At 39.6% G+C, this 19,580-nt stretch overlaps 2 protein-coding genes across 2 annotated transcripts in view; one reads left to right on the top strand and one right to left on the bottom strand.

The window, feature by feature from the left end:
- Positions 1 to 2,028: 2,028 nt before the first annotated feature.
- dclre1a (DNA cross-link repair 1A (PSO2 homolog, S. cerevisiae)) lies at positions 2,029 to 15,776 on the bottom strand. Its single transcript, XM_022196042.2, has 9 exons — positions 15,077 to 15,776; positions 12,353 to 13,759; positions 12,049 to 12,182; positions 10,095 to 10,213; positions 9,357 to 9,500; positions 9,000 to 9,145; positions 7,023 to 7,177; positions 5,352 to 5,493; positions 2,029 to 2,626 (listed from the first exon to the last, which is right to left on the bottom strand). Exons 1-9 carry the CDS (start codon positions 15,498 to 15,500, stop codon positions 2,460 to 2,462), a joined length of 2,838 nt encoding a protein of 945 aa, XP_022051734.2. The 5' UTR covers positions 15,501 to 15,776; the 3' UTR covers positions 2,029 to 2,459.
- A 212-nt stretch (positions 15,777 to 15,988) lies between these two features.
- The window catches only part of nhlrc2 (NHL repeat containing 2), a 31,177-nt gene continuing 27,585 nt past the window's right edge, over positions 15,989 to 19,580 (top strand). The window contains exon 1 of the mRNA XM_022196041.2: positions 15,989 to 16,190. Coding sequence (XP_022051733.1) covers positions 16,028 to 16,190 — 163 coding nt within the window. The 5' untranslated portion in view covers positions 15,989 to 16,027. The remainder of the gene's footprint in view (positions 16,191 to 19,580) is intronic.

A 19,580-nucleotide genomic window follows, 5' to 3' on the forward strand; every position in this document is an offset into this window, starting at 1 on the left:
ACAGGTCCGGAGTGGCTAATCGGGAGGACTGGGACAATTCCGGGTGGACTGGTCTGATGTTTGGGCCGCCCTTCACTTTTTGTTTTGTTTTTTTGGGCCAGCGTTCAGTCATGGCACTGGTCTGATCACGTACACTGCTGCAGCGGTCCCTGGGCTGCCTCCACTGGCAGCTCTTCACGAAGGTGTCTCTGTTTTAGATTCTGATCACTGACAGGCAGTGGTGTTTCAATGCAAGCTCCGAAGCTTCAAGAAGACTGATGCAAGCTCCGAAGCCGGGTTCGAGGCTTTGGCGCTTCAGTGGTTTGTAGCTTCAGGTTCGAAGCCTCCAAGACTCGGGATCAAGCCCGAAGCTTTGGGATCGACCCGAAACTTCGAACCTGAAGCCTCAGAATTGATCCCAAAGCTTCGAAACCTGAAGTTTCGGCCTCGATCCCAAAGCCTCAGGCTCGATCCTGAAGACGCTCAATGTTTCAGAGAGCTGGGAAAGCATTTTTTTTTATTCTACACCACTCATTTTTGGAGAAAAATATCTACTATCGCAATATCATGTCCTGTTTTATCTAAGATCTGAAAGCCGTAATGATTTAAATATATTTAATCTAAAATCAATTTCAGTAGATAGGGGAAAACTTAATCTGGAACTGCATTAATGTAGTTTTTTTAATCACCATTTGAAAATATTTTTATTTTAGTTTATTTTGGGTCACTTTAGGTGGAAATAATGACCTTCCAGGGGTATTTACTTCTCTTGAACATCAAAATGGGTCAAATTAGAACTGAACAGTATGCAAGAGTTAATGATTATTCATTTATTGTTATATTTGCTGGAGCATTACATAAAAGTCAAAAGGTTGTGAGGACTCTGCATCGTGATCAGCAGGGTGAAAGCTTGCAGGTGCCAGGACTTGAAGCTGCGAGATGATGTGTAAAAATTAAAAGAAAATGTAAAATCAATTCTATTTAGCATATTTTAGCCACATTTTTTTGTTCAAGATTTTAGAAAAGCACAAATTTTTTGCTCCTGCGTGCCATCTGTTTACTTGGAGGTCACTTCAACTTAAGAATGCATGATTTTCTGTTACTTTAACAGCCCCCCCCCCTCCTTTTTTTTTTGAAAAAAACAAAAAAACAAAAAAACATGACGGATTCCTAAATGTTTTTTCTCCAAAATCAGGGAGAACTGTCTGAAATAGAGGCACCCAGTCTAGTTTTCAGCTAGACTCAACAAAGCCCCCAGCCAATCCAATTTCAGTTTGGAACTCATGCCTGAGAGAAGAATACATTATTATTAAAAATGGTGCAGTGCAGACACAAGTAGTAATACAGTGATAAGTATGATAACACATACACGATGTAAAATAGGAAGAGAAAGGTGCCAGGAGGTGTAATGAAATTCCTAGAGATGGTTTTAAAAAAGCTATTTCCAATTATTTTTTGTTTTACATCATTAACACCTCTAAGTCAGAAATGATACTCATAAGAAGTGATGGAAGCTTATGAGTTCTTATGTACATAAATATGCCATTCAGCCCTTATAGTCCTTTTTTGCAGGTGGAACCAAATTGTGAGAATAAAATGTGTCAATCACTGGTTTCACACCCTCCAATACATAACGATACAAACCTTTTTAATGTGTGGAATCCAGATTTTATGACATTTTTTCCTCCCGAGACCGAAGGCACACACATTTGTCAGGTACGTATGAAGGGTTGAATTTGACATGAAAGAATTCATGCTGCGACTCTGAAAAGCCCGTTTTACAGAGACAGAGAGCGGTATCTGCGGTGCACGTCTCTGCTGCCTCAGAGATAAACTCCTGAAAGATCTGACGGCGCACTTCAAAATAAGTGCGCGTTTTCAAAGCCGCTAGACAACAGCGGCAATCCTCAGCACTTTATGCGTCATGATGGGGCTGCACAAATCCACTGCATTAGCAGATCTGCAGAGATGCAATTTGATGCCTTGTAATCTTGAAAAAAAACTAAATAGGGTAATGTTACAAAAAAAGAAAGAAGTAAAACTGCTAAAAACGTTTAAAAGATTTATTTTTCAGCATAAAAATTTGAATTATATACAAGAACAGACCTTTGAAAGGACAATTGCACAGTATCAAGAGCAGTATATCGATGAATGAAGTGGAAAAAGTGGAGATGGTTACAGAAAGTAGCACAACCAGCTCAGTTCCAATGCGTTACAGTATGTCTGGAAGACGAGCCTAAATGTGAACGCTTCTGTTGCAGATGTGAATATTCCTGGATGAATTTCATGTTTGCTTACTTCATCGCAACCCTTTCCTCTACATTTAAGTGCTTTTGCCATCAATAAAAAGGAATAAAATGAGTAGTGGCAAAATAGATTTGTTCCCCAAGGTCATACAGCACTTGTGAATTCATTGGCTTTGCTTTTGCTATCAGCAAGCAGCAGGTGAGTTCATGAAATACAGTTTACTGGAAAACAGGTTACAGTTTAGCTTTAGTTTCTGTCATCCACTCCCTGAAACACTTCTCCATGGCCTTCCTGCTGGCCCAGCTGCCAACGTTGACCGTAGGGATGATCTTTAGAGGCTGAAGCCACTGGACAAATCGCTTCATCTCCAGAAAGCTGCTGTGTTCACTGTATGGGATTCCTATCAAAAACACAGAAAGGATCATGCAGCCACATTTTGGAACTAACGGACCTCCGCTTCAACCCTCTGTAACCCAAAAGTTATAAGCAAGTTTAAAAGGCATATTAAAAATGTGAAAACAGAAAGAATGATTGGTTTTCTAGATTTCAGATGGTCTTTGAACTACTCATCTGTGACATGCCAGTTTGTTGGAAAAGTTTGGACGTTTGAATTGTGATATTTCATCAGAATCACTTTATGACATCAATAAGTATCATTCTTTAAAAAAAAAAAAAAAAAGGCAATTTTCGTAAGCTAGATTCTATAAAAAAGCAAAAATTCTGCACTCTTTGGTGCAACCGTGATGCTAATGATGACTCAGCTGCAACCAACAGTCACATGAGAAAAATTAAGAAATTTGTCAGCTGAACCACAGAATGTGCACACAGCAGAAACTAAAAATCAAAATAGTAATATATCGATAATATGTATTGTCGCCATTTATGCCACAATATTAGTGACATCTGTGGTCATTTGGAAACTGTTAGACATGTTGATTTCAGGTTGCTTCCATTTATCTAAACTTTAAAAAACCAAAATACAAATTTAGTTTTTTTTAGAATATAATTTGACATCATTATTGAGCTCTCTCTACTTCCATCCGTATTTGTGTCGTTTCCCTAGAAGTGCAGGACTTAAAAATGAGCCCACACTGAGTAAAAATGTGACAAAAGATGTTCACAAATGGCTTAGGGTTCATTAAAAATTTGTAAAAAGAAATTAAAAAGAAGCCAAGCCGAAACCATTTATAAGCCTGCAGATAACCTACATTTTGTTTTTCCCTCACAGGGTTCCTGCAAGTGTAGGTTGTAATTAATTGTCTCAATTTTCTATTTACTGTGGAGACATCCTGTAGGAAAAGAGGCCAGCAGTGGTTTAGAAGTGGACCACAGGGACTTTCCAGACATGTTTTTTCAATTAACTCATTTGCTTTGATATTTTTACTCCTAATTTCTCCATTAGGAAACATTGAGCTCAGTGAATACAGAGGAGGTTTGGGTTTGAGGCAAAAACTTGACATGGACCCAGCTGTTTAAAATTATGAGGGAGTCAGTCAGACAAGCAACAGGGCAAAGTCTTACAAGAGGCACCAGATGCTCAATGAAGAGACCAACAGGCTCAGAGTGTTTCCCTCTGAGGTGATGAGTAATTTTAAAACGCTGAAACATGTCTCTCGTTTCAAAAAAGAAAATATAAACTGCTGCAGAAAGCTGCTGCCTCTTGTTTGACCTCACTAAATGTCACCCCAAGTTTGGTTTATTCGGCAGCTTTAAACAGATCCGTGTAAAAGTGAGTCTGCTCAAGTATACAGTCAGTCCTCCCACATGCAGAGAACAATAGCAGTAGTAGCATATGGCTGGGAAGAGCAAGGAGGAGGAGATAAACACAAGGCACAGAGTGAGGGAGCACAAATTGGCTTCCGCCTGAGTGACACACAAACTGCTGAGGAGGAAGAAATTATATGCGAGTGTGCATCGCAAAAGGCTCTCACTGGTGATTGTAGGTTACAAGCCAGATGGCTGATGCTGCTGATGGATCTATTCAGAACATGAAAAGGGGGCCAGGAAAGAAAACTGGCTAAATCCGCAATTGTAAATCAAGTCATGACCTGTTTCGGTGTGGGGTTTAGTGCCAGACTACTGTCCAGCAGAGCTGAACGGTAGCAAAGCAAGATACAAGACGGAGCATTCTCCTCATTATTTATTCCATCTTCACCGAGCCGAAGTTACCTGAAACCGAGCCACGGTCTTTTGTGTATTCTCACGCTGCTTTGCTGATTCTCTCTTCTCTTGTGCTCCATTTGCCAAAGGAAGGCGAAATTCGATGAGCACAACATTCACAGATTTGGCAAGGAAAAAAAATGGTGCTTTTGTGATTAAGCCTTAGCGTGTGATGTGATGACAACATAATTTAGCTTTATTAGGTTCTGTTTTTGGCATAGACTGTATATATAGTGGACGTAGCATCTGGCTCCAGAATTGAAACCAACCCGGAAGTGTCAAAAACTTGCAATATCACGCCGTCCGCTAGGGTTGGCTCCAAAAAGCTTTTTCTCCATAGACTCCAATTCATTTTTGGAAAAAAAATTTGATAGACTGATTTTCTACAGCTCAGGATCTTTTTCCCGTTAGTTTTCATGGTCAAAATGAGAGATCAGGTGGCCGATCTTAAAATAAATCAATACTGAATTTTAAATAAATCGTTACAGTTGGCGGAGCCAGGGGGCGTGGCTATACTTGATAGACAGCAACAGAAGCCTCTGCGGTAAAATGTGGGCGGGATAAGAGAGTCCTCAGCCAATCCTGCCCCTAGTTGCTCTACCGGTCCAGTCTGATGACGCTTTTTACATCATTGGCTCCAAAAAATCCAAAACGGCGACCGGGAAGTAGCAAAATCCGGGCTTCATTTTCTCGGCGTTGAAACCAACGGGTGACGTCACGGTTAGTTTACGCCTGGTTTTTGGTCAATAAAAAAAGAATTTAAATACTTTTAAGCTTGCAGAGGACTTTAAAAACAGCTATAACTCTAGTTGGTAGTAAGGAGAATGATTAAGTCCTCACTCACAGTTCTATGGGCCTTACTTGAGCGTTTCCGTTGATGCTCTCAATGAGAATTGGCTTTTCTGGTTTCCTCTGGCGGAAAAGACGAAACCCTAACATCTGTGAGGAAAATTGCTTTTTCATACCATAGATGGAGACGTTGCCGCTGATCTGAGGCTGAATGTCCTCCACTGATTCCACCTGCTGGCTGAAGGTCCAACCTGTGGGCTTGAAGGCCACCAGCTGATCGTACTGCCGTGAAAAGCGGGCCAGGTGATCCCGCAGTTTCTGTACAACAGATGAGGTTAAACAAGGGTAAATGGGAATTAATATTTCATATTTTGACCTTCACAAAAGGAGCCGCATTATAAAAAGGAAGGAAATTGGGAGATCGTCACAGGGTCAAGAGCACGAGTGGTGGTAGAATAAAAATTAGAAAATACAAAATGAGGTGCTCTTTAAGGACACGGTCAATGGTCAGAGATGAAAAAATAACGACTGTCCCACTTCTTATTAATGGAAGTCTTAGTATTGGTTTCCAGTTCACAAAATGTCAGAGGCACACCAACTTTAAATATAAAATCCTTCATTAATTATTGCTTCATCCATGTATTAAGAAGGACTTTCATATTTAAAATCAGATTGTCTGACACTTTATGGACTGTCGACTAAAATGAAAGAACTTCTATTAATAAGAAAGTGGGACAGTCGTTCTGTTTTCCATCTCTGGGAGCTGCACTGTACTCTGAGCATGCAGTAAACACAACCACAGTACAGATTCCTTTTTTATTTTGCATTTCTAAATCACCAACTTCCAAACTTGAAAAGCACAACGACATTACTTCATCTCTTACTGCAAATAAAATTAGAAACCTTATTTTCTCTGAATGTTTTGTACAGTAGCTCTTGTTGATTACGCTGCTGAAGGAGTCTCTGCTGATAAGTCACACATGAAAACCGTAACTCCTGCATCCATTTCCCCCCGTTCAGCTCTTCTGTGCTCAGTGATGCATGAATTATACCAACTCTGGGACTTATCTGTGGCTATACAGATGGTACATTTAAATAGCTCGGTTCTTCTAGAGACACTTTTTCTGCCCCATTATAATTAGCATTTCTCAATTATTTTGAATCCTTTTCAGTGATAACAATTCATCTCACTCCTTATTACCATTGGAGTACACAGGCTTGTAGGCAGTGAATAAATAAACAGTCTGTTGCATTCAAGCCTACTGTGATAAAATTGCTCTTATTTTTTACTCCAGTTACTGATGCACACACACACTCACATGCATTTAAAATGATAAGTATCGAGGGCCCTTGGGAGAATTGTTACAAATCTCTCTTTTGTTCTTTTTAAAACACAGATTATTTAATGATAATAGGGCTGGGCAAAAAATCGATTTAATCGATTTATCGAATTTGTTGCTAAAAAAGATTTTTATTTTGCAAACTCGAGTTTTCCCCCCGCAGTTTTCCGGCATCTTTCGCTTTTCCGTCCGCCCATTCCTCATGGGCTTCCGTAGCCCCCCTTCCCCGTGGCAGCGGCAACATGTAACAGAGAACTCATTCAAAAGAAAGGCACAGCTAACTTAATCATTTGAAACTGGTTCGGTTTTGATGCTTCAGACGAACAACAGACAAAGCCTCGCTGCAAAGTATTTTTAAAACTTCAGTGTACCGCCGGCGGTACACTTACTAATTTGCACAGGAATTTCAAGAATGTCCGAAGGCTCCAAACGCGATTATACACATTATCTATACAAATTAGACCAAATCGCCCAGCCCTAAATGATAAACAGTACTGCTGCACCTACATTGAAGGAGAGCTGCATCATGGGCAGCACGTGGACCTGGGCTTCTTTCCAGTCGGTGGTTATACGTTCTCTGATTTGCTCCGACTCCAGACAGCACATTGTGTTGTATTTGTCTCTAGAGAGGCACACTTTAGACCCCAGGACCTCTGCCAGGGCTACAAAGGAAACACGACAAGGTCTGTGTGAGAACCCGGATTACAGACAAACAACAACAACAACGTAGTTTACACCAAAATGCATTTACAGAGAAGCAGCTGAACAGCTCAGGTTAAAAGCAAAGATTACCTGAATATATTGAGTCATGTATAATGTGTGCATGCAAGTGTACAAATGCTCTTGTGAAATAACTACAGCAGTACAGTCACCTGAATTAGCCATCGGCAGTGGTCATTAAAAAATGAATGCGTCCTATTCTTGTTCTCTCAATAGAACGCTGATTTTTCAATGCGTCATTTTCCGATTATTCATGCGTGACACGAGGACGGTTTGCCTCCACATGAGCACAAGGCATATCGAGTACGTCCTTTGTTCACAAACAGACTAATGTACGCATTCTCCACGCCGCTCCGCTCCCATTTCAATACAGACGTAATATGAGATGACCTTTCGGTGGGAGGAAAGGTCAGCTAGAGATGTAAGGTGACAGAAAAATCCACTTATCTCACTGTTAGGTTTAGAAACAGCCTTGGTCTGTGTTGGCAGTAAAGCTGTACTCCCAAGCTATCACAGTAATATCGCTATATCCAGAATTAAATAGATGCATTAGAGCGTCCTAATTGTCAGATTGATGTGGAATTATGTGAAAGCTACATCAGCTCCATAGCCAGATTTATTTTCAGTATAACTCTTATGTAACTCGTACCTAAAGATGAAGAAGCAATACAAAAGGTTACAGATTTATTTATTCTCTAAACTCCAACCTTTTTTGCTCCAGCTACCTTTTTAACTTATTTTTTACTGCAATATAAAGTACTGCACCTCTATGGAGACAACACCCTACGGCTAGAATACAGAGAAAGAATTTAAATATTTGTGCAGTACTGATAGTCATAATGCCAAAAGTAAATATACAAGTTTATTAATTTATTTACTCTCTAAACTTCAGCCAGCTTCTTTGTATTGTTTTACCTCTGGTTACCTTTTTATTCATTTTTTTACTGCGATAAAGTACTGCACCTCTATAGAAAAAGCATCACATGGCTAGAAAACAAAAAATATAGCTAAATATCTGTGCAGTAATAACATTTATAATGCCAAACATCATACAGAAGAAAAGTTGGATTGCTTTATATGAAAAAAAGCAATATGAAAAAACCTGGAATCAAAGTGTCCAACATTTTTAAAGCGCCCACAAACACTAGAGACAAACAATGACTCAGCATTTGTTTCCATATTTATCTCCTCCCTGCTCTGGAGGGCAGCTCAGCCCAGTTCAAGGTTCAAGGTTATCTTTATTACCTACTACCTTTATTCAGTTCAGCTAAAAAGGCCCTGAATTTTTGTCACATTAGAGTTGGGCACAGCAGACTCAAACATGGCTTCATGGCTGCAGCAAGAAGTACAGATTTTTTTGCAGAATCTAGTTACTGCTAGTGTTTTTAGCAAACGTTTAAATGAGATATACAATAACCGTGATTGTGATAAAACCTTAAGATTTTGGTTTCCTCACAGAACAGCACATCATATTAGTTTAGTAGTTCAAGGACTGCTGGAAAGCTAAAAATCTAACAATTCTGTTTTTCCTGCTTTTGTAAATGGAGTGAGTCTCGTAAGTTTTAAACATTCCTTTCAAACCTGCTGTTGGGCTAAACTTCAAATCAATGTTCTGTGCCATCTGCGGGTCAAACTAACCCCCCCAATTATGTGGCAACTGACTTCTCCCGTTTTTAAGGAGGTAACATTTTGATCAATACGCAAACAGTTCTATGGGCTGTTTGCTATAGTATGATGACAAACTCCTCTCCTCCAAATACATACCCAAAAACACCTTCTCCTTCCCCACAGAGTAAGATCCACACACCACAAGTGTTCGTGGGTTGAGCGTCACTAATTCGAAGGCTGTGCTGGCTGCGAAGTTGATGACCTCTTGCTGTCTGGGGAACGTGTACTCAGGACTGCAGTAACTATAGGAATAAGAAAGGAGAAACAGAAAATATATTTAAAAAAAAGTTTGTTACTTCAGTACACCAAGGGCATGGAATTGTGCATAAACTGCAACTAAACCTTGATTTGGAACTTGAGGAAGAATTTTCAGGCACTGGTTGTAGTCATGTGTTCAGCCAGAGGGTTATTTAGACTAACGACTCAAAGGTGGTCAAACTGAGAGCGACTTACGTGGTGTCCAAGTACAGAGTTTGCACCCTACAGCTGAGGAGCTCTGGGTAGGTCTCCATTGAGGGGTCAGCTCTGAAGTCTCCAGTGTGGAGGACTGTCTGTCCATCAGGTAAGAAGAACAGCAGCATGGCAGCTCCTGGACAACTGAAAGGACGAACAGGGACAGTCAGTGAAGCTGAAACACAGTAGAAAGAAAAGCTCCAGCCGAACAATAACAGAGCACACTGATGACTCAAACATAGGAAATTGGCCTGACTGTCAAAAGAAAAGATGGAAAGATTTATGCTATTATAATTAGAGTTATTGAGTATGGACCTAGCCATCACAACTAAATAATCAGGTCTGGAATTTTTTTTTAAAAGTTCTAAATTTACAGTAAAAGCTGACTGACTTCCCTAAAAATGACATCATCCCTCAATGTCAAACTAATAGGTTCTAAGCTTAGGGCTATCTGAATTTGAAATGTTAATTTTATCATAACACTGACAGTAAAATCTTTATTCTCTGCTCATTTATGGATCAGTTTTATATAAACACATATTTATATGGTCTGGCTATTTGTGGTACATCTGCTCAAAGTCCCTCCTCTGTGTCCTCTTTACAAGCCATCAAACGGCTAAATCTGATCAACATGATGTCAGCGGCCAGTCCAGCTTTCTCACAATGAGCTTGCACGGTGAACAAATAGTGTGACTGGTACTAAGCATCTGATTCCATGTGATGTCATGGGTGACTCACTGGTTGGCGTCCACGAGGATGACCCTGACGCCCTCCACGGTGACCTCGGTGTTCATGGGGAGGACGTGGACGTACTGCTCTGCCACCTTCAGTTTGCTCTTCACCAGGTTCCCTGTGATCTGATCAGTCAACACAAATCTTGTTGGTTCACTTATAGACAAATATATAAGCGAGGAAAAAACAAAATGCTTGGTCTAGACAACCTGGTCACGATGGCGGTTCAAACAGCTACTCAGTGCAGCACATTGCTGTTCATAATGTAATTCACAAAAACTTATTTTCAAAGTCTACTTGACAATTTCCTCCGTGTTTCTGACCAAACTTTTCTGGGCTATGACCCACCTAGTGCCCACGCTGATTTTCTGTGACCTACCAAATAAACAAAACCCCCATGGAGTCCCAGTAAGTCTGTTTTTAGTTTTAATCCCCAGAAAACACACCCCACTGTGATAAATCTGACCCATTTGACAGAAGAACTTACAAATCTTGTGTGTTTCACAAACATATTTTCTTCCAATTATCTTTTCTGTTCATAAAAAAAGATAAATAGAAAATGCAGAATACCCAACACTACATAATGTAAACCGATTCTGTCTATTTGCACTTGAAAAAAGAACTGCAAGGTTTAAATTACCAGGCTTTGCAAAAGTTCTGTTACACGGTTTCATGATCTTTAGAGACGTTTACATGTCGGAGTGAAAAATTCCATTAAATAAACTGAAAGTTCTACCTTATAGGCAGGTATCTACAATTTTTTTCTCCGGTGAAGTTGTGTCAAGATGGAAGTCAAAAGAGTTGAGATATCTGCTCTCCTTCATGCTGGCCACAACAAGTCTGACAGAGCCAAGCAGCTGAACATCAGCCGGATGACCGTCCACAGAGTCGTGGAGAGGCTCAAGAATGGTGAAGATCTTTCAGGTGATCTTTCAAGAATGGTGAAGACCTGAAAGATCTTCACCATTCTTTAGCCTCTCCACGACTCTGTAGACGGTCATCCGGCTGATGTTCAGCACAAAGGAGAGCAGATATCTCAACTCTTTTGACTTCCATCTTGACACAACTTCACCGGAGAAAAAAATTTGTATTAAGGACACCTGCCTATAAGGTAGAACTTTCAGTTTATTCAATGGAATTTTTCACTCCAACATGTAAGCGTCTCTAAAGATCATGAAACCGAGTGTAACAGAACTTTTGCAAAGTCCGGTATAAATGTATACCTCACTACATTTATTTAATTGCTTTTACGCACCTTAATCGGTGCTGCATTTGCACAATGACAATGAAGCGAAATAGAAAGACCACCTGAGAGCGAGACAAACTATATTTTCTGCACATCAAGCATTTTTTTCCCCCCACACAACTGTAATAAAAAAAGCCCACAAAGGTCTTCAAATTTTAATTGACTCGGGTCCTTCGGCAAATTTGCATTCATAGCTGCCAACTGCAGGCTAATTTTTCATTACTCTGAGTCAATGGCGTGAGATAAATGGATCAGGTAACTCCTCTATGAATTCTGTGGGATGAGGGCAGTCAGGAAGGTTTTTAACGTGGAGTTCGTGCTATATCACTTTCAAATAAATTAATCTCGTCCATACTGAAGGACTCACAGGCCTTTGGATATTTATTTACTATAAAGCTGCAGACTTATATAAAATGACAAAGTTACAGTCTTTTCCTGTTTGAATTAGTAACTTCTTGAGTTTCAGCAGTGGACTCAAATTAAAACGGGGTAAAACCCACCAACTTTAGCCTTATAAAATAGCCAAAAATGCACCCGTCTTGTGCACACAGATTCATAAAAACGGTAATATTGTAAAGCAACTGATTCCTACTTCACATAACAATGGTGTAACTTTACACATGGCTAACTTATGCACAGCCCACAAGGTTAAACACATTAAATACCTTCAATAAACACCATATAAACAGAATGAAACAAGACAGAAAAACTTACTCTGTTACAGTAGATTGGAAATGTTGAGTTTTTGGTCAACCCTCCATAGTGGTCTGAGTGGAAATGTGTCAGGAAGTAGGCAGTGATGCCCTCGATCTCTCCGTACTGAAAGGCGTCGATGGCAAACTTGGTCCCTGAGCATAAATTTTGCATATCTTAATCACAAAACACAAATTCATTTTATACAGCGACACATACATATATATCAGATTCAACTTTATCAATGCACAGAATACAAGTACTAAGATAATGAAAAGCAGTTTAGTAACCGGGAGTGCAGATATATACACAGTAACTGACTAACCTGGAATTTTCTTGTAAAACGGACAGCGGCGTGGCAATTCAGCTTCTCCATCAGCATTCCCTCTATTCCACCTGCTTCTCCTCCATCCTCTGGTCCCACCTCTCCCTGCTCCTCCTTGACCATCCACTGAACTGTTGCTACTGACAGTTTCTGTGGCCTGCGATGCACCTGCGGTTGCGTCAGCCCTACTTCTTCTCTGCCTTTCCCTCCTTTGTCTTCCCCGTCCAGAGTTCTCCCCAGTTGTTGGAATAGAGGAGTTGTTGAGGTCGCTTGGTCCACTCTGAGCCGGTTTCTCCTTCTCCTTGAGCGGCTTGAGGCCAAAAAACACCCCTATGTCCGTCTGCTTGAGACCGGAGGCCTGACCCGCCTTGCTTTGACCCCTCTGAGGCGGCATAGTTTGAGATCTTGGGACAATGGAGGTTTGTGATGAAGATGGTTGAGGAGAATCTGTGCGTTGTTGCTCTGTTTGTACACTGCTGTTGTTCAGGTTTTTTAAAGGTAGGTTATCTGAGCTTAGAAGAGTCTCTCTGAGGCGCTCTAAAACGATACTCTGTGGCGACTGGATGCTAGTCTTGCTTATTTCATTACATTCACCGTGGGCTGCTTTTCCTCCTGAGGAATCAACTCTGCTTTCTGCCACTGTGGAGGCAGCTAACTGAGTAGTGGGTGCTAATGAGGAAATTGAACCCAGCTGGGAGTTTGAGGAGGACGGCTCATTTACGGGTATATTATTGGGTTCCAAATGATTTTCTATGAATTCAGCAAGGAGCTCATCGTCGCTTGAGAAGCTGTCACCGAACAGTGTCATTGAGTCTTCATCTTCATTTTTAAAGGTATTATTATCATTAAAAAGAGCTTTTCTACAGTTATTATCGACTTTAGTTTCTGCAGGCAACTCTGAAAGAGGAGAATAGGATATTTCATCATCATAGGAAGGAGAAGGTTCACTTTTGGTGACACATTCACCATCTTCCTTGACAGGAGTAGATAAAAGTTCTTTTTTACTTTCTTGAGAAGAAGAGATTGACTTTTGACCTTTATTAGAGGACAACCAGCCTTTCTTTTTTTTTAAATCCTCTGGACCAGGAGAGCGCAGTAACAGAAGGCCGTTTGCAAATTTCGACTGAGGTGTTCCAGTGTGATTATTCTGAGAGGAAACACTGTGACTGGATGAGGCAGACACACTGAGAGCACTATCCTGTGAAGTCTCCAACATACAGCCATCTCCCTCATTGTTTAGCAGTGCTGGGACACAACTGAGGCTGCTGTCCCCGCTGCTCTCCGCCTGCTGGGACAGACTGAGGATGGCTGTGTCGCTGTTTGCTCGACTGCGGGCCAAGAGTGTGTGGTTGAACTTCTTGTAATGGTTTGGAATGGTGGAGGAGCACTGAAGGCCGTCTGGACACTCTGCATGAACAGATACAACAAAAACACAATTTTTAAGCTTGTCAGAGCAAAGGATAAACTTATGATGAAGCAAAAGTATTTTCTGTACAGATATTCAAAGACTTGGGGTGCTTTTTTGTTTTGTTTTATTGATTTTATTTCTAAAACAGCTTAAAAGATGAGGCACACTGTCTTAGCTAATATTTCTACTATTTTACACATTTGAATTGTTTGCTGTGGCTTTTGAAAAAGCTTTCTAAAGAAAATAACACCAATTATGTCTTCAGGTTTTCTTTAATTCACCTCAAAACTTCCAACTTTAAATTAAAAGTCTCTGTTTTAGTGTGGAGTGTGAGTTTGAAAGACCCGTCAAGTTCCAGCTAATTAAGATCTAATGTCATGCTGATATCATGTTAGAATTACAATAATTACCAGTTTCAAACTGCTGTTCTGCATAATTAAACCCCAGCTAATACACATAGTGTAGCAATTAATTGTCATTATTATTATCTGCAAGACATGGTGCATTTAGACCTTGGGAAACCCTACAAAATAAAAGTCAGGAATCAGGATATCTCAAGCTTGGCTGCATTAACCAATTTAAAAGCTGTCTCTAGCAAGTTCCCCACCTTATTAACATTTAAATATTAAATCACTGGTTGTCCTGGTAGTGTTTATGAATGTTTGATAAATATAACTGTATTTTAAAGCATTATTTTTGTTCCTCTTCTGTTTAAGAAGAGTATAAGTTCTACGCTCTCTGATTGCTTTTATGATCTTTATATCATCTCTTCCACACATTTCATCGACATTATTAGTCTTATAAATTATTTTCTTACTGCAAAGCACTATGTAACTTTGTTAAGTAAGGTGCTATATGAATAAAGTAACATGATTAATAATATTACTCCTATTTAAGTTGTCTAAAATATTACAAAGGACATCTTACATTATATGAAATCTGAAAATTGATATACCTGAATGTAGTCCGTGTGTGCGAGAAAAAGACCACAATGCTTTATTGTTGTTGTTGATGATTATGCTGAACATTTTGTTTAGCAGAATACTGCGTTATTTAGTTGAGATCACAAACTTTTTTCTCGTTTGATAGGGATGATGCACATGGACACAGAAGGGAGACAAATCATAAAGCTGATGTGTTTACAGTTATTGCTAATTTTCAACTCCTGTTTCTAGTTTGGCTTTTATTTATAGTACGAATACATTATATAGCTTCCATTCTCATAAAACCACACTATACTGCTGATATGAAATTCACCGGAAAACACATAACAAAATGTATTAATTGTCATGATCAATATTTATGAATGTCTGTACCTTTGCAGGTATCCCTGGGAGTGTCAAGACATTCAGCAGCATGCCATCGTGGAGACTGCACAACCAGGATGAAGAATGGCATCTGACAGATAGGACAAAAGTCTCCAGAGGATGGACCCTCGCCTGCATTGTCATTTTGGCTTGTCTCTTCAGTGGGAAATGGTTCTGAAGTTAAATTATGTACCTCTAAGTCACTGTAGTCGTCTGTTTGACCAACTGCAGAACAATCTCCACTTTCAGCTGTTTTGATATTCTTGTCATGTGACTTCACTAGAAGAGAAGTGTCTTTTTTGGATGTTTTCCTGGCGGTGCATCTTCTTTTAGTCACACTTGCAGCTGCATTCGGTGACTGACGTCTCTTCTTTTTCTTCTCAAGAGGTTTATAATTCCAAATGTCATTTTCACTGTCATCTTTCTGTGACATTTGGACCAAAACAAACGTGCCCTGACGTTACCCAACGACCCCTTCAACACTCTTGGTATTACACAAGGACTGGTGTTTACCAACATTCCGCGGTAATAATAAACGTTACAGTAGACATAGCATCAAATGATAGATTCCTTAATATTCTGTGGATAAACGTCACTTCAAAACCGTTTTTTTATAATCAGTAATTACGATACTGTGCAATTTTTCTTCTCCACTTACAGTTTTGTCCCGCACTGACATGTCAGTGCTTACCGCCACAGTGCTACAATGAATGTGGTAAAACCAACTAGAGAAACCTTTCAGCACTTTCTACACAATTAGAAAAATGGAATTGCTTAATTGTCCGAGTTAAAGGCTGAATAAATGCAATATATCCTCATTGTTATTTTAATAGCTGAAACCAAATTAGAAATACCTAAAAAAAAGCCTTCAAGCAAGTAATATTTTTTTTACTCTTGTGTCGAAGCCAGCGGTGAGAATCTCTTATTAGTTTACGTTACCGGCTTGTTGTTGCAGGAAACATGGCGTCCCAGTGTAGCCTCTCTACACTATTTCCCATCCAGAGTCAGCTGGATTTCGCCCTAGACGACGCTACGACACAAGAAGAAAATGAGCAACTTGTCTACCAATATTTGGCAAAGTTAGACGAGAAAGAGGACTTGAAGATACCCGACTTCCAAACAGGTTAGACCGTATTTTAGCTTTAGCTTGCGTTAGCACCTAGTCTCAATCCGTAGTAGTTTGAGTGGACTTTGAGAACTCAACATGACACTACAAGACTGGACATGCCCACACAGTATGAATACCCACATTCACGGCTTTTTTTACGAAGCACCTCCTGTTTTGGTATTTAAATACCAAAACAGGAGCTAACTGATATTTTCGTCATGTGTTTCTCACAGTATTACATTCATTTAGCCACAAATGAACTCTTTGTAAATTACCTAGTTAGCTAGTCTTCGCCCAAACAGCTGGCAATAATGTCAGTGAGGCAGTCAGCAACATAGGTTAAGCTCTGACTAAATTAAGAACATACTTTGTACAGGTCTGACTTTTCGAAAGTGACAATTTTGCATTTGCTAGCTTATTGTTAGCTCTACTTTTAACAGTTTTTTTTAGAAGATGTCAGGCACATTGTGCTGTTTTTAGTACTTTCTTGTGTCATTTCCTTTTCTTCTTTTCTTTACATCTGATTTCTCAAGACTGCATCGCCATACTTTATTGCATAAGTACTGTGTCTTTCAAAAGAAGGTCTCACATGAAGAATTAGTTGTATGCAATTTAACATGCAAAAAATGGAATTGTGCAATATACAGCTTTTCTTAGATAGCAACATATATATAAACCTTAGCTTAACTAAGTTTGTATCTCTCATTTATTTTATGATTTGCTTTGCTGTCACACTAAGATTACTTATTGTTTTTTTCAATATCTTTAAATTGGTTAATTGCTAAATGCTTTTCATTTCTTTAAACAATACCTTCCCCAGCATAAACATGACAATTGCAAATCTAGTAGTTGTCTTCCCTAGCTGCTATAACTTCATTAAATTATGATTGAAAATAGAGCTAAACAATTAATTGACATCAAATTAAAATTGCCATTGAAACAGTTTCAGTTATAAAATTCCAAAAGATGCAAGGTTTAAATTGTCATGTCAATGGTTAAGTGAATGCAACTTGTCTTTCTTGTGTGACAACACACCTGGTGTCTCATGTGGTAATACTCCATCATGTTTGAAATCTAGTGCACCGTCAATATTGAAGTGAAGCTTCATATTAGAAAATCACATTGGAAGTGAAACTGCAATCACAATCACATAGTTCCCCCAAGTTGATCAGCCTTAATTGAGAATTTATAAAGAAACTGTTGCCAGTTTATGCAACTAAAGTGGTGGGTTTTTTGTTGATAGTGGTGGAAATCTACTCCTGTGGGATTCAACATGTTGGCAATATCTGTTCACACCAGTAGATGGTGATCTTCAGTAGAACAACTAATTGAAGAATAAACAGAGCTGTTTGTGACCATATCTAGGCTCTCAATCCCTCTAGACTTTTTTAATTAATTAGCATACAAGACAGATGTTAAAATGTTTCTTTTGTTGTGTGATTTTCCTTTAAGAATGAGAGCAAAAAATAATTTAAGAAGAAGAACCTTTAGGACATATGGTGCTGAGCAAAAGTTTATGGTACTTTAGATATTTACATTATTATTCATCATCCAGTACTATCAGGGAGACGTCTCAGATTCATTTGGTGGCATGGCTATGACCCCAAATATACAGCCATAGTCATAAAGAAGCATCTCCAGTGACAAGAATAACAAAGTCCTGAAACAGATGATCAGACCTCCACAGAGCCCTGATCTCGACATGAAATCAGTCTGGGTTTGCATGAAAGAAGCAACTGAGATAACCTCAATCCACAGAAGAACTGTGGGAAGTTCCTGAAGATGCTATCATGTACCTTTGAAACTGTGTGCAAGTGGACATAGAAGAAATGGTGCTGTTAAAAGGAAAAACGGCAAACACAACAAAGAATGATTGGATTTAGCTTTCGAGAAATGAGTTGGACACAAAAACTTCCAAACTGAGGACTTCTGACTTCTATGTCACATGGCTAAACTTACTTGAATGTCTAATGACTGAAACACGCTTGATTTAGTGACTAAAACAAACACTTTACTGGTCAGCAATGTGTCTCTTGGAGCTCTGCCAAACTGGCATGAATAAATGGTGACATAACTAAGAGTTGCAGCTACTGACACCAGAATCACATGAAGAAAACTCTAAATTTAGATGAGAGAAATTAGTCTTTCATTATACAAGTCATTAGTATATACACATAAAGGAACAGCTTGTAGTTTACAATATCTTGACATGTTTCAAAGGTTTTATTTTATTAAATATTCAAATAAACGTATTTGTATGCCACCTGCCCTGTTTTATGTAGGATGTCCAAGCAGTGGCGGCTTGCTTTCTTTGGAATTTGTGGTAAAAATATGGAAAATTGCGATAATCTTTCATGATTTTAACTAATGTACAGTTACAAACATGTGGTTGTTATCATGCATAATGCTGCATGTGTCTTGTAAAGGTTGGTCGGACATTGCAATCCCTAATCCTTACAGTGTGATCTAACTGAAACTCACGCTTTTTAGTGATGTCAGAAAATCTGCTTCTTTCTCCTCCCTGGGTTGTGCTTCCATCACATCATTCATTGAGATAGAATGAGAGGATTAACTCCTTTTTTAAATCTGAACTTTACACAGCCAAATGAAGTGCTACGAAAATTAACAATCACTGTGTCATTGGGGGGCTGCACAGTGTAGTAGTGGTTAGCACTTTCGCCTTGCAGCAAGAAGATCCCCGGTTCGAATCCCGGCCTGGGCCTGGGATCTTTCTGCATGGAGTTTGCATGTTCTCCCTGTGCATGCCTGGGTTTTCTCCAGGTACTTCGGCTTCCTCCCACAGTCCAAAAATATGCTGAGGTTAATTGGTGACTCTAAATTGCCCGTAGGTGTGAATGTGTTTGTCTGTATATGTAGCCCTGTGACAGAGTGGAGACCTGTCCAGGGTGTCCCCTGCCTTCGCCCGAGTCAGCTGAGATAGACTCCAGCACCCCCCGCGACCCTAGTGAGGATAAAGCGGTGTATAGAGAATGGATGGATGGATGGATGTGTCATTGGCAAGTTATGCAGCAGCGCAGGTAAAGAAAGATTATGAAAACAAATTCATGTGGAGGGTTGGGTTTGTACCGGGTGCTGCGGGCAGGATGTCCTTGTTAAGCATACTGTGAAATAAAAAAGGAAATGTGTCAAATGTATGTGAGTTAAGTGTGACAAATCTTATCAGACACAATCAAGAGTGCATGTGAAGTAAGTGTGACAAAGCTTATGAGAGATGATCTAGATCTACAAAAATCCACTTACGGTATTTAATAGAACACTCAAGTCAATGCTTTGATCCATCAAACTCTCCAACTGTTGACATAAAAATGCTGTGTCAGGTCCAAGACGGATACATCCCTTAGGTGTTTTCTGACTGCTATCGCAACCCTCTTAGAGCAGTGAGCG

This window comes from Acanthochromis polyacanthus, chromosome 19 (assembly GCF_021347895.1).
Source record: "Acanthochromis polyacanthus isolate Apoly-LR-REF ecotype Palm Island chromosome 19, KAUST_Apoly_ChrSc, whole genome shotgun sequence".
Lineage (NCBI taxonomy): Eukaryota > Metazoa > Chordata > Actinopteri > Pomacentridae > Acanthochromis > Acanthochromis polyacanthus.

What these genes read in the sequence shown, in the direction of transcription:
- dclre1a (XM_022196042.2), bottom strand. Translation starts at nt 15,500, where the DNA reads ATGTCACAGAAAGATGACAGTGAAAATGACATTTGGAATTATAAACCT. An exon ending in TCCCAGGGATACCTGCAAAG is followed by an intron (nt 13,760 to 15,076) that starts GTACAGACATTC and finishes CTGTTCATGCAG; the next exon opens with AGTGTCCAGACGGCCTTCAG. An exon ending in ACTCTGTACTTGGACACCAC is followed by an intron (nt 9,146 to 9,356) that starts GTAAGTCGCTCT and finishes TTATTCCTATAG; the next exon opens with TTACTGCAGTCCTGAGTACA.